The 13382-nt window shown below is 39.4% G+C and overlaps 1 protein-coding gene across 1 annotated transcript in view; it reads left to right on the top strand.

The window, feature by feature from the left end:
* The window catches only part of LOC138151643 (C-X-C chemokine receptor type 2-like), a 28868-nt gene extending 18044 nt beyond the window's left edge, over window positions 1-10824 (top strand). Inside the window, 1 exon segment of the mRNA XM_069075164.1 lies at window positions 7704-10824. Coding sequence (XP_068931265.1) covers window positions 7704-8808 — 1105 coding nt within the window. The 3' untranslated portion in view covers window positions 8809-10824.
* Window positions 10825-13382: the final 2558 nt, after the last annotated feature.

Below are 13382 nucleotides of genomic sequence, written 5' to 3'. Positions count from 1 at the left end.
GATAGATAGATAGATAGATAGATAGATAGATAGATAGATAGATAGATGATAGAAGGAGGTAGATAAATAAAAGGAGATAGACACAGACAGATATATAGATAAAAGATAGGAGATAGATGATAGAGAAATAAACAGATGGACAGATAGATACAGATAGAGCACTTATTAAGCATATGTGTGTCAGGCACTTTTCTAAGGGCTGGAGATCCAATCACAAGCAAATAAACTAGTCTCTATCCTCAAGAAACTTTCATTCTGCACCAGCCTTCACCCCACCCCCATCCCAATGGGAGAAAACAACACACAAAGGGAAGCTGGGGGAGGTGGGTTGCTTAGGGACAGTAGAAGATGCAGGGGAGAGGAAGTTAAGAGCATGGTTGGGAATCCCCATGAAATCTGGGGGATCTGGGCTAGAGAATCACAATAAGGAAAAGAAGATCTAGGACAGAAGCATCTCCAGATCGAGAAGGCTGCAAAGAATGGAAGTCCAATCAGGAGAACACAGATATAAATCACAAACCCACCAGGGCTCACTCAGGTCCTTGGTACTGAGTCTGCATAGGATCCACCCACACCACTACCTCTCTTCCTGCTGCTGTTCTTCCGAGCAGAATCAAGTTGGGGAGAGTCAAGTGTAGGTGGAGAAGAGGGGAGAGTAACCAGGAAGGGAACTAGGAAAATGTTCATTCTGATCAATTGTATAAGCCTTTAAATGCTTCCTGGCCCTCTCATCATTACTCCATAATAATGGTATTGATACCAAAAGGCGGGGTGCATTAAGACTGTTGCCACATGCAGTGACTCTTGGCTAAGGGTTCAAGACACCAGCCTCCATACTCACTCTAACACTCCTTCTCACATTGAATCCTTGAGTGCCTGCTGGGCCTGCCTATTTCAGCCTCCACACACAATTATTCTCCTAACCCACTCTTCTTCTCCCCATGTTCTGAGTCATTCACACAAACATTAAGGCTCCAAGCTCTCAGGAACACCCTCCCTCTCTCCTATAGATAGATTCACTCCTCACAATGCCAGCCCTCAATCCATATTCCTTCCCCCTCTCTTTCCCTCACCTCAACTAGTTTCTACCAAGATACTTCATGAACAATGGAAGCAGGATTATATCCCAAAGCATCTTAAATACAATTGGAGTATAAGTGGTAGCTGCCAATAGTCACATCCCTGCATTCCCTCATGTCTACATCTATTTGCCTTTTGCCCAAATTTCCTCAGTCTAACACACATATGAACACACACACATACAAATGCATATGAGCAGTGGTGAGTTCCTCCTCACCGGAATTCTTCAAACAAAACCTTGATGCTTACAAATTCCTAGACTAGGGATTCTTAATTTGAGGTCCATGAACTTCTTAGATAGATAGATAGATAGATAGATAGATAGATAGATAGATAGATAGATAGATAGATAGATAGATAGATAGATAGATGGATGGATGGATGATTATAGTCCAACATAATTGGTTTATTTATTATTCTATGTATTTTGTTTTATGTATTTAAATATATTATTCCAAAAAGGAGTCCATTGGTTTCACCAAACACTGCCAAAGAGGGTTATGGCCCCAAAAAGGTTAAGCAACCTCATCCTAGAATGTAAACATCTTGAGCCAAGAATTGTTTCTTTTATTTTCTTTATAGCCTTAGCAATTAGTAGGGTGCCTGGCAATAGCAGTTGATTAATAAATGCCTGTTGATTGATTAACTGAATGGTATAGAAGAGATATCTCTCCCGATCTGGATTGGACTGGATGACCTTGGGGATCCTTTCCAGCCTAACATTCTTCTACATATGCAAACACATGAATCTTCCCTTAATATCCTACTCCAAGGCCTCATCATGGCATGAAAGTGATCTTGGAGGGCGGCCAGGTAGCACAGCGAGTAAGAGCACCGGCTTCAGTGTCAGAACGACCTGGAGATCGAATCCCGGGCTCAGACACTTAGCACCCACCCAGAAACACCTGGCCGTGTAACCTTGAGCAAGTTACTTAACCCCAATTGCTTAGGGGTGGCCAGGTGGCTCAGCGAGTAAGAGCACCAGCTCCAGTGTTGGGACGACCTGGAGATCGAATCCTGGGCTCAGACACTCAGCACCACACCCAGAAATGACTGGCCGTGTAACCTTGAGCAAGTTACTTAACCCTGATTGCTTAATTTAAAAAAAAAAAAAAAGAAAGTGATCTTGGGCCGTGTGATCTTGGCCAAGTCACTTAACCCCAATAGCCCTCCAAAAAGCGCAAAAAAAAAAAAAGTGATATTGGATTCTTGAAAGCTATGCCAGTCAAGTACAAGCTCTCACACTCTTGTTCTGAGTCAGGAAGACCTGAGTTCAAATTTAGCCTCAGATACTTACCAGCTATGTGACCCTAGACAAGTCATTTAACTTCTGTCTATCTTTAGTTTTCTCAACTATAAAATGAACATAACAAGACCTCACAGGGTTGTTGTGATGACCAAATGAGATAATATATGTAAAGTGCTTAGCACACTTTCCTGGTGCACAGTAGGCATTTAGTAAATGCTTGTTCCCTCCCTGCCTCTTTCAACTTTATCAAGCTGGAAGAGCTTCGAATACAGACCTCAGTGATGCACTATGGATCATCCAAAGATCAGCCTACCTAAACTTGGAGAGACTCATCTCCAGAAGGTTGACCACCAGGAAATTAATTTTTCAAATATGGCAACTGATAAAATGTGGAGGAGCTGCAATCTGTTGGTAAAAGGAGTACCCACGCTGAGGAAGTTATAAATCTTGAAATCTCTAGCTAGACAAAAATACAGTGTTAATTATCTAACCTAAAGGATATTGTTGAAGGAGCACTATATGAAAGATTGGGAGGCTCTGCCACAGAGTTGTGGGACTTTAGACAAATCCCTTCATGCTTTTGGACCTCAGTTTCCTTATGAAAATGAGAGAGTTTGACAAGAATCTGAAAGTGCCCCTCAACTATAAATCTTGTGGGTCTCATCTTTTTTTTTTTTTTGCAGTTGAGGAAATTGAGGCTTGTTTGACTTGTATGAGGTCTCACAGGGGAGGAAGATGGGGTTCCAACCCAGGTCCTCTGATTCTCAGATTTATTCCTTTTTCTCCTACACCTTGATGTCTCTGGATATGGGAATTGCATCATAGGTTGTATTTGAATGAGCACCCAAGTGAGAGTCGCCGTAACTGGTAGACAGGGTCAGAACAATTGGGACACAACAGGTTTTTAGAGGTCAGGGAAGTCTTCATTGAGGAAGTGTGGGTATGAGCTGGGTCTTGAAGTCTTAAGCAGAACTTAGGCCGATAGGACCTTAGGACCCCTAGTTCAACCCTGTCATTTTACAGATGAGAAAATTGAGTTCTGGAGATTTTAAGCAAATTGCCTAAAGTCACAGCTAGTTAATTGCAGAACAGTGCTTAGAACCCAGAACTCCTGGCTGTCCATTCATTGCTATTTCCGTGATAGATTTTGAAAAAGATTTCAGGGAGAAAAGAGAGCTATAAGCTAGTCCTTAAATTTTAGTTAGGATATATATATATATATGTGTGTGTGTGTGTGTGTGTGTGTGTGTAGGTAGGTATATGTTTCTATGTATATGAGTGTACATGTGTATATATGTGTATGTGTGTATATGTATGCATGTACTTTAAGTTTTCTTGATGTGGGTGGGATTTTTTTTACATTACAAAGCTTTTATATATTACTTCCAGTTCATGAGAGGACTCTTATATCAAAGTAAAACTAATAATACATGACCTCATCTGAAACTACAAGTAGTATATCACTTCTTTAACACCCCATCCTCTCTATTTTTAAAAATGATCAGAAATCTATTTTCCCTCCATCCACAAATTTCTTGTGACAAATATTCATGTCAAACAAAACACATTTTCTCAAAATATAAAAAATGCAAAATGCAAAAAATATATGTGTGTATATGTATGTGATTAGGGTGTCATTTGAAATTCTAATTCCATCATCACTCTGTAATGAACAGCATATTTCATCATTCACCCTCTGGAATCACAAATGGTCATTGTATTAACCATAGTTCTTACAGTTCTGAAGGTCATTTGTTTTTACAATGTTATTGTCATTTATATAAATTGTTCTCCTGACTCTGCTCATTCATTCTTCATCAGTTTACCAAAATCTTCACAACTCTTTGGAATGTTGCTGTAACAGTGTGAGTTGTTTTGCTTAACTGGTGGAAGGTATGGCATTTCAGTCAGGGGTTGGAGAAACAGTATAAACAAAAAGTAGGAATCCGAAGACATATTCAGGTAATGGGGAACAGAGCAATCTGGTTGGAGTAGAAGATTCTAGTAGAAGAATGATGGATGGATATTCCCTTTGGTTCTAATTTTTCATTACAACATGACTAATGTGGAAATATGTTTAATAAGATTGTAGGTGTATATCCTATATCAGATTGCATGCTGTCTTGAGGAGGGGAAAGGAAAGGGAGAGGGGAAATTTAGAACTCAAAATCTTATAAAAGTGAATGATGAAAACTAAAATTAATTTATTAATTATTTTTTTAAAGAAGAAGAATGATAGGAGATCAGAACAAAGATATAGGATGAGGCCAGACTGTGGAGGGAGGACCTTGAATGCCAGCAATACAGTCTGGATTTTATCCCAAAAGCAATCAGGGAAACCTATTCAATGCTAAGGCTCCCAAATTCCATTTAGCTCATTTGGGTCCCTTTTCTCCTCAATTGCCTCTTACTCCCAAATGTACAGAGCTGAGGGCTATAGGAGCCCCCAGTAGAGACCAAGAAAATAGAATAATCTCATCATCAACAGAGATGGGCTCATAGCCCACCTCCCACCATTATTGGCTTTTTACCATGGACAGGGGACTAACTTGACCTCGCTAATTCTTGGTTTCCTCATAGAAAAATATAAGAAAAATACCCATAGGATATATTCATCAGTCAACAATTCAACAAATATTTATTAAGATCTTATATACCAGACACAACACTAAGCACTGAATATACAAAGAAAGGAAAAACATGGTCCCTACTCTCAAGGAGCACTTAATCTGATGAGGAAGACAACGTCTTAGTAACTATGTACATACAAGAAATATACAGGGAAAATGGAAAAGGGAAAGAACCAAGTTACTGTGAAGAGCCAACCTAGAAAGTTGGGATTTGAGCTGTAACTGGATTGTAAGGAATGTGTGATGGTTCACAGCTCCTCACCCCTAGTCCTTTTCTTCTATCTTTCACCTACCTTGTCAATCTTTTTAAATATTAATCCTCTCACATGTTCTCCATTCCAATCAAACTAGCCTTCCAGCTATTCCCTATTCATAATGTTCCAACTCCCATCTCTTTATCTTCCCATGAGTAATTCCCTATGTCTGGAATATATTACCTTTTTACCTACACAGTGGATTTTCTATCTTCCTTCAAAACACAATTCAGACACCACTTCCTACATGAGGTCCCAGACACTTACTAACTTTGTAATCTTGGACAAATCATTTAAACCTCTGTTTGTCTCAGTTTCCTTATCCATAAAATGGGGATAATAATAGCACCTACATCCTTGTTGTAAGACTCAAATGAGATAATTGCAAGGTGCTAATCACAGTGCCTGACACATAGCTGGTTATTAGGGGCAGCTAGGTGGTGCAGGGAATAGAGCACCCAACCTGGGGTCAGGAGGACCTAAGTTCAAATCTGGCCTCAGACACTTAACACAAAAACTAGCTGTGTGACCTTGGGCAAGTCACTTAACCCCAATTGCCCTCCAGAAAGCAAAAAATTAAAATTAAAAAAATAAATGCTGGTTATCATTATTATTATTAATTTCTTGAGTTATCTATAAGAACTGTCTCCCTCTTGAAATTGCTTTGTACTTTGCACTTGTATACATGTTATATCTGGCAATAAAGTGTAAGTTTTCCAAAGACAGGGAGTGTTTGTTTTTGTCTTTGAATCCCCAGAGTGTAGCTCAGTGCCTTGGTAGGTTCATAACAAATGTTTTGTTTTGTTTTGTTGGGGGGGGGGGGTAATTCATTATTTATTTATAACATTCTTCTTTTTTTAATTTCGGGTTCCAAATGCTCTTCTGGTCCCTCCCCAACCCCTTAAGAAAGCAAGCAATATTATATCAATTATACATATGAAATGAAAAAGAGATTTCCATTTAAGCCATGTTGCAAAAAATAATTCGAGCAAGAAAATTTAAGAAAGTGAAAAAATTATAGTTCAATTTGCACTCAGATAGTTCTCGGATTTCTCCATTGAAAGTAGATAACATTTTTCACATCACGAGTCCTTTAGAATTATCTTGGATCATTGTACCAATCAGAGTAGCCAAATCTTTCACAGTTCATCATTGCATAACAAATGTTTGTTGAATTTAACAGGTGAAGAGGGAGAGGGAAGACATTCTTGGAGAGGGAAGACATTCTAGGCATAGGGACAGTAAGTAAAAAGATAAAGATAGGATAGAAAAGATCATATTTGGGGGACAGTGAACAATTCAGGTCAGTTGGACCATGGGGGCTTCACACCAAATAGTATAAAATAAGACTGCTGGTAGTATAGGATCTGATTGTGGCAAGCCTTGAATGCCAGGTAATTATTTCTTTCAAATTGAGGGTTTTCCTTCAAAGTGAATTTCTTAGGAAGCCATATACATATTCCAATGACTCTACCATTGTTCAAACAGTTAGATTTTCTCTTGGAAGTAGGTCTAATTTTACAGCCACAACAAAAAAAAAAATTTAGTTTCATTATTTTAAATACCGGTAAGTCAGTCAATAAGCATCTATTAAATGCCTAATACATTCCAGGAACCATGTTAAATGCTGGAAATCATAGTTTGTTTAGTGTTGTTTTTATTCCTTCCTCCTCTCCCACTTCCCCCCAAAAAAGAATATGCTGTAGGATCTAAATATCATTCCCAAGTCATTCCCTGGTGTTGGAGCAAAAGCAGCCTCCTGGAAATAAGCCTCCTAAGGTGACCACTTTGAAGGAGACAACACTCATTGGGATGAACAAATTATTTATTATCTTAGAGCTGAGCTTCTTCCCCTTTTTTATAACATGAACCCCTTTGGTGGTCTGGTGAAGATTATGGAATTCTCAGAATAATGTTTGTAAATTACATATAAGAACACAGAGATGACAAAAGAAATCAATTCTATTGAAAGACAATTATGAAAATTTTATTTTAGAAAAATCAGGTTAAGGACCTCTGCCTTAGAGCCACATCTCATCTTGAACATTTGAAGTTAGACATTCTTGCATACAATTCTACATCGTGACTTTCCCCAATGCAGTTTCAATATATTGAGGACTGGCATAAGAAATTAAATGGGAATTTGGGGGGAGTTTTGCAGAAGTCACGGACAGCAAAGGAAGGTCAGTAGACAAGACAGAAAAAGTTTAGAAACTCAGAAATGCATAAAATGTATGTATAGTATTGTATAATATTAACATTTTTCTCTTTTAATATCATAATAATTCAGACTTCTTCTCTGGCACAAAGGGAGAGTCAAAAAGTTTTCACAGATTTTCCAGATCACAGGGCACTGCACCCCTAACCCCCACAATATGGAAGGAATAACTTTGTATAATTATTTGAATTTCCTGTGGGATTGCCTTATGAGTGGAAAGAAGGGAGGGAAGGAGTTAGATGACTATATTATGAAATTGCTTTCTTTTGCAGGCAGAGACACAGTCAGGTGTCTAGAATGGCAGAAGTATTCGAATTTAGCTCAAAGGAGCTATTTGAATTGACTGACGATAATTATAGTTTTTCTGGATACAGTACAGAACTGCCACCTTTGTATGAGGATGCAGCCCCCTGTCACCTCGAGGACTCAGGCCTCAACAAGTACCTCGTCATCATAATATACATCCTCGTGTTCTTGCTGAGCTTGCTGGGAAACTCACTGGTGGTGCTGGTCATCCTCTACAACCGCCTCAACCGCTCAGTCACAGACATCTACCTGCTCAACCTGGCCATAGCCGACCTGCTCTTTGCCCTGTCGCTACCCCTCTGGGCTGCCTCCAAGGTGAAAGGCTGGATCTACGGCACATCTCTTTGCAAGTTTGTCTCTCTTCTGAAGGAGGTCAACTTCTACAGCGGCATCCTGCTGCTGGCCTGCATCAGTGTAGACCGCTACCTAGCCATTGTCCATGCCACTCGTGCTTTGACTCAAAAGCGCCACTGGGTAAAGTTCATCTGTATGGGCATCTGGGGCCTGTCCTTGCTCCTGTCCATTCCCATTCTTTTCTTCCGAGAGATGATCAAGTCACATTATGGCTTTGTCTGTTATGAGAACTTTGGCACCGATACTGAAAAATGGCGGATGATACTGAGGATCCTTCCCCAGTCCTTTGGCTTTGCCTTGCCCCTACTGGTCATGCTCTTCTGCTACAGCTTCACCCTGCGCACCCTCTTTGAGGCGCACATGGGGCAGAAGCATCGGGCTATGCGGGTCATCTTTGCTGTAGTACTTGTGTTCTTACTCTGCTGGCTGCCTTACAATGTGGTGCTAATCACTGACACTCTCCTGAGGACCAAGATGATTCGGGACACTTGTACAAGAAGGAAGGTGATTGAAAAAGCCATAAATACAACTGAGGTACTGGGCTTCCTCCATAGCTGCCTCAACCCCATTATCTATGCCTTCATTGGACATAAATTTCGATACAGCTTCCTCAAAATCCTGGCTGCCCATGGTATAATCAGTAAAGAGTTCTTAGCCCAGCACAGCAAGCCCTCAGTCCATGGTTCCTCTTCTGGGAATACCTCTACCACTCTTTGAAGATCCCTCTGGTCCAGCTCTTCTGGGTCACTCCCTGTCCTTCTTTGCCTTTCTCATAACTGTCTCCAAAATTTCACTCTTGGATGAATTAGCTTCTCCTTTCTCATGGATGCTTCTACCATGTGTTATGAGGGGAACATGAGAGTCCTATTAAGGGATACCACCTCATCGGGATGATACGGGAATTATATCAACCCCTACAAATTGCCTTAAACTCTTGAGTTACAGTTGCCATATTAACAGGACAGCTGCTATTATTCAACCCCCTCAGCCCACAGCATGATTTCTTGAGACTTTAAAACTGAGATCCTATTTAGGGTAACTATTAGGGGATTCCACAGCAGAGAAGGGCAGTTGGGGGGATTATCAGATTCCATAATAAGTCTGTTTTCATGTAATCTACTTGTCTGTCATTGGAAGAAGCTAGATGGCTCAGTGGATAAAGCATTGGGCCCAGAGTCAGGAAGGTCTGAGTTTAAATCCAGCCTCAGATACACAACAGCCATGTGACTTTGGACAAGTCACTTAACCTCTTAATGTACTGGAGAAGGAAATGGCAAACCACTCCAGTATCTTTGCCAACAAAACCAGATCATGGGATCACAAAAAGTCGGATTTGACTGAAAGAATGAACAACAACTTTGTCTATCAGGGACCTAGAACTGGGAGAGAGAAATTAGACTTGAAGATGGACTTCTAGTCAGCCTCCTCCAAAGATAGGCCTGATCCCTATCCTCGCTCTTGGACTTGTTCTGCTGAAAATAAACCTTATCAGGAAATGTGTCCTTTACTAGTCTGTCACCCCTTTTTTCTTAAACCCATAACATCTTTGGTGTAATAAGAGACAGAGAGATAGAATGAGGTTTAGGCAGTGTGGAAGGCTAAAACAGGTAGCAACCAAGACCAATTAGATGCATATGTGGTTAAATTCTATACTCTCTTGGGCTAGGCCAACAGTTCCTTCCTATTCCTGCTGGTATGAAACTCAATCTTCCCCACCTACAAACACAAACACACAAACACTGTTAAGGGAGTTGAAGGAAAAGATCTAGTGTGTGAAAAATATGGAAATTATATGAAATTATCAATGACCAAATTTGGTCCCAAAGAAGAGACATGAGAACATACCTCCCTCCCTTCTTTGAAGAGGTAGGGAACCATAGGTATGAAACTCTGTATCAAGTATCAGACTTGTTTGATGGGTTTATGAGTTTTGTTGGACTCAATTTTTTTTCTCTTTTTTATTCTTTGCTATAAGAAATGACTTTCGGAAAGGTCAAAGAGACATAATATATTAATAAATGAAGATAATATTAAAATATGTATATATGTTTTTTAAGAGCAAGATCTAATAAAAAAAACAACAAAAAAAATTATGTGCAATTCATTCAAGAGAAATGTCCTGAATGATGATTGGACTCAAGTCTCTAAAGGGTCATTGTCAAAGAGAGCAGAGACAGTACTAGACATCTCCATTTTGGAAAGAACTGGAGAGTAGGGGCAGTACAGTAAAATGGGGTTAGATTTTAAGGAAGCAACTCTTGGGAGCAAGGCAATAAGAAGAATTTGATATTTTATTCCCCAAGTTAGACTTGTCAAATGTCTAGTCACATAATCCTCATCCCCTCTTTTTAATGATTTTTTATACAGGTATATTTTCCCCAGATGCTTTGGGAGACTGAAGAAACTTCAGGCAGGTGTACAATTTTAGCCAAGAGATTGTTCTGAAGGCTTGATCAGAGCAACTAACTATTCTTTCCATCTATTTAAAAACTCATAAAGGGTATGATGGTCATCAAATTTTAGAGTCTTACAGGAACTCAAAAATAATTTGGTCTACTCATTTATTTTTTATAATTGTACTTTATTTTAACATTCATTTAAAAAAATTGAGTTCCAAATTCTCTCCCTCCTTCAAGCCACTCCCCATTGAGAAGACAAGCAATTTGATAACAATTATGTATATGAGGTCGTGCATATCAGCCAAGCATTTAGCCATTCCATGTTAGCTATGTTGTATACACAAGAAAAGAAAAAAGAGAATAAGTGAAAAAAATACATTTCAATATTCATTCAGAGTTCATCAGTTCTCTCTCTCTCTCTCTCTCTCTCTCTCTCTCTCTCTCTCTCTCTCTGGAATTGTCTTGGATCATTGTACTGAATAGAGTAGCTAAATCTTTCACTGTTGATCATCATGATAATATGTATAATGTCCTGGTTTTACTCACTTCACTTTGTGTCTTGTAAGTCATATAAGTCTTCCTAGTTTTTTTCTGAAATCTGCCTGCTCATCATTTCTTATAGAACAATAGTGTTCCATCACAACCATATGCCACAACTTGTCCAGCCATTCCTCAAATGATGGGCATCCCCTCAATTTCCAATTCTCTGCCACCACACACAAAAAAAGCCACTATGATTATTTTTGTACATATAGGTCCTTTTCTTTTTCTTTTGATCTGGTTAGGATACAGACCTAGTAGTGGTACTTCTGGGTCAAAGGGTATACAAAGATTTATTGTTTTGGGGGCATAATTCTAAATTGTTGTCAGAATGGTTGGACAATCCACTAATTTGAAGGCAAACTGTGAAGAAAAAAAAAATACGTCTTCTTTCTCCAAAATAGGAAGAGTGGGCTGGGAAGAAATGGTTGTAAAAAGAGTAATTGTCAATCACTAATAAAACCAAAGATTAAGTGGATTAAGTATAGCTCTGAGGAAAGGCAGATCAATTGAGATGATATGAGTACGGTCAGAACATTCTCTTAGATTCCATTCAGATCCTGAGACAACTTCCCTTCCCCTTTAGAAAACTATGGAAGCAGCCTCTGTAACCATGACAAGGTGATAAGAAAATCTTGTCTGTACAGAATATGGAAGATTAACTAAGTTGGCCTTGATGTGGACTGAGTCAGTGTCTCTCTGACTACTCCTCTCTTCATCTTTCCTTTTCTCTCACCATGTCCTTCTCCTCAATAAGATTCTCTCTCATTATCCTCCAGGAGATTTGGGGTTGGTGGAATGATCATAATAATTCTTAAAAGTTTCTATTAAACTCTTATCTGAACATGGCCTTATGCTGGTGCTATACCCATAGAATCAGTGATACACAGCTCTATGCCTCCAGAGTAATCTGATCTAAGATAAGCATGAACAATGCCCTACACATAGAAGGCAGCATAGTGTAATGGAAAGAAACTTGAATTTATAGTCATATAATCATAGATCAGAATTCAGATCCATTTACTGTGTGACTAGAAAAGTTGCCTAATGTCTCTGCTCTTGTTTCCTCATCTATAAAATGACAGTGTATTTGTATCCATACTGCCCAACTCACAGGGGTGTTGTGAGAAAAACTTTATAAGCCTTCAAGTGCTCAATAAAAATTAAGTCATGTCCTTTTGGACACCCTAGCTTCCTAGCTTATCAGCCTCTTAAATTCACTCACAAGGACAGTCACACCTTAGATCTTACCATCACCTCTATATTGCTGAATTCAGAAATTCCTCCCTGACATCACAGTCTCAAGACCATCTTTTTTTATTGTTTCATTTCCCTTAAACCCATTCTTCACTCTTACTGGGATCTCTAGTTCTTTTGTCCTTCTATCTTCCTAGTCTTTCATCCATGCTTAAGTCTCACTTTCTTCCAACACTATCTAGGATGGGGCAAGCTCCCAAAGAAGGCAGGAATGGAGGAGGTCAAGGACACAAGTGTTGTTCGGTTATGTCCAACTCTTCATGATCCCCTTTGAGGTCTTCTTGACAAAGATAATGAAGTGGTTTGCTATTTCTTTCTCCAGCTTTTTCTTACAGATGAGAAAACTGAGGCAAAGAGGATTAAGCGATTTACCCAGGATCATATAGTTAGCAATACTGACCTCATAGTCAACTACTTCAATAAAGAACTATCCTCTACTCTGGAATCCCTTATCCCCTGGTCTTTTCTCCAACCTTCAATCTGGAGCAATTTCTCCAGCATTCTCCATTTTCCACTCAAGACTTTTTGGGCACTGCTAAATATAACCATGGCTACTAGATCCACTTAAACATTCATGTGGTTTCATCTCGACTGGATCTCATTGGTGCACAGCAATCTTTTTATTCTTTACTGACTTAACTTCTGCAATGGCTGTTCCAAATCTTCTTTCGAGCTCTTCATGTGACATACATAACTCCCCAACTTGACTCTCTCAATAAATTACCTCAAGTGAGGTCACTTCAATGAGAAAACTAAAACCATTTGTCTTTAGCTCCCTCAGTCCCCCTACTCTACACCTCAAAACCTCTTTGCAACTGGTGACAGTTCTTCATATAGTTAAACCTAGGTGGTGCAGTGGATGAAGTGCTGGGCCTGAAAGCAAGAAGAACTGAGTTCAAATACCAGTCTCAAATACTTATTAGCTATGTGACCCTGGGTAAGTCACTTAATCCTCTTTGCCTTGGTTTCCTTATCTGTAATAATAAGCTGGAGAAGGAAGTAGTTAACCACTCCATTATCTTTGCCAAGTAGGTCTCAAAGTATTGTGAAGAGTTGGTCTTGACTTCCTCTGTTCCTGCCTTCTTTTGGAGCTTG

Source organism: Petaurus breviceps, unplaced genomic scaffold, assembly GCF_028583685.1.
Source record: "Petaurus breviceps papuanus isolate PSGF00001 unplaced genomic scaffold, PetGlider_PUasm1.0 90903, whole genome shotgun sequence".
NCBI lineage: Eukaryota > Metazoa > Chordata > Mammalia > Diprotodontia > Petauridae > Petaurus > Petaurus breviceps.
Note: the sequence above shows the minus strand (reverse complement) of the source record. Positions and strands in the feature narration are given on the sequence as shown.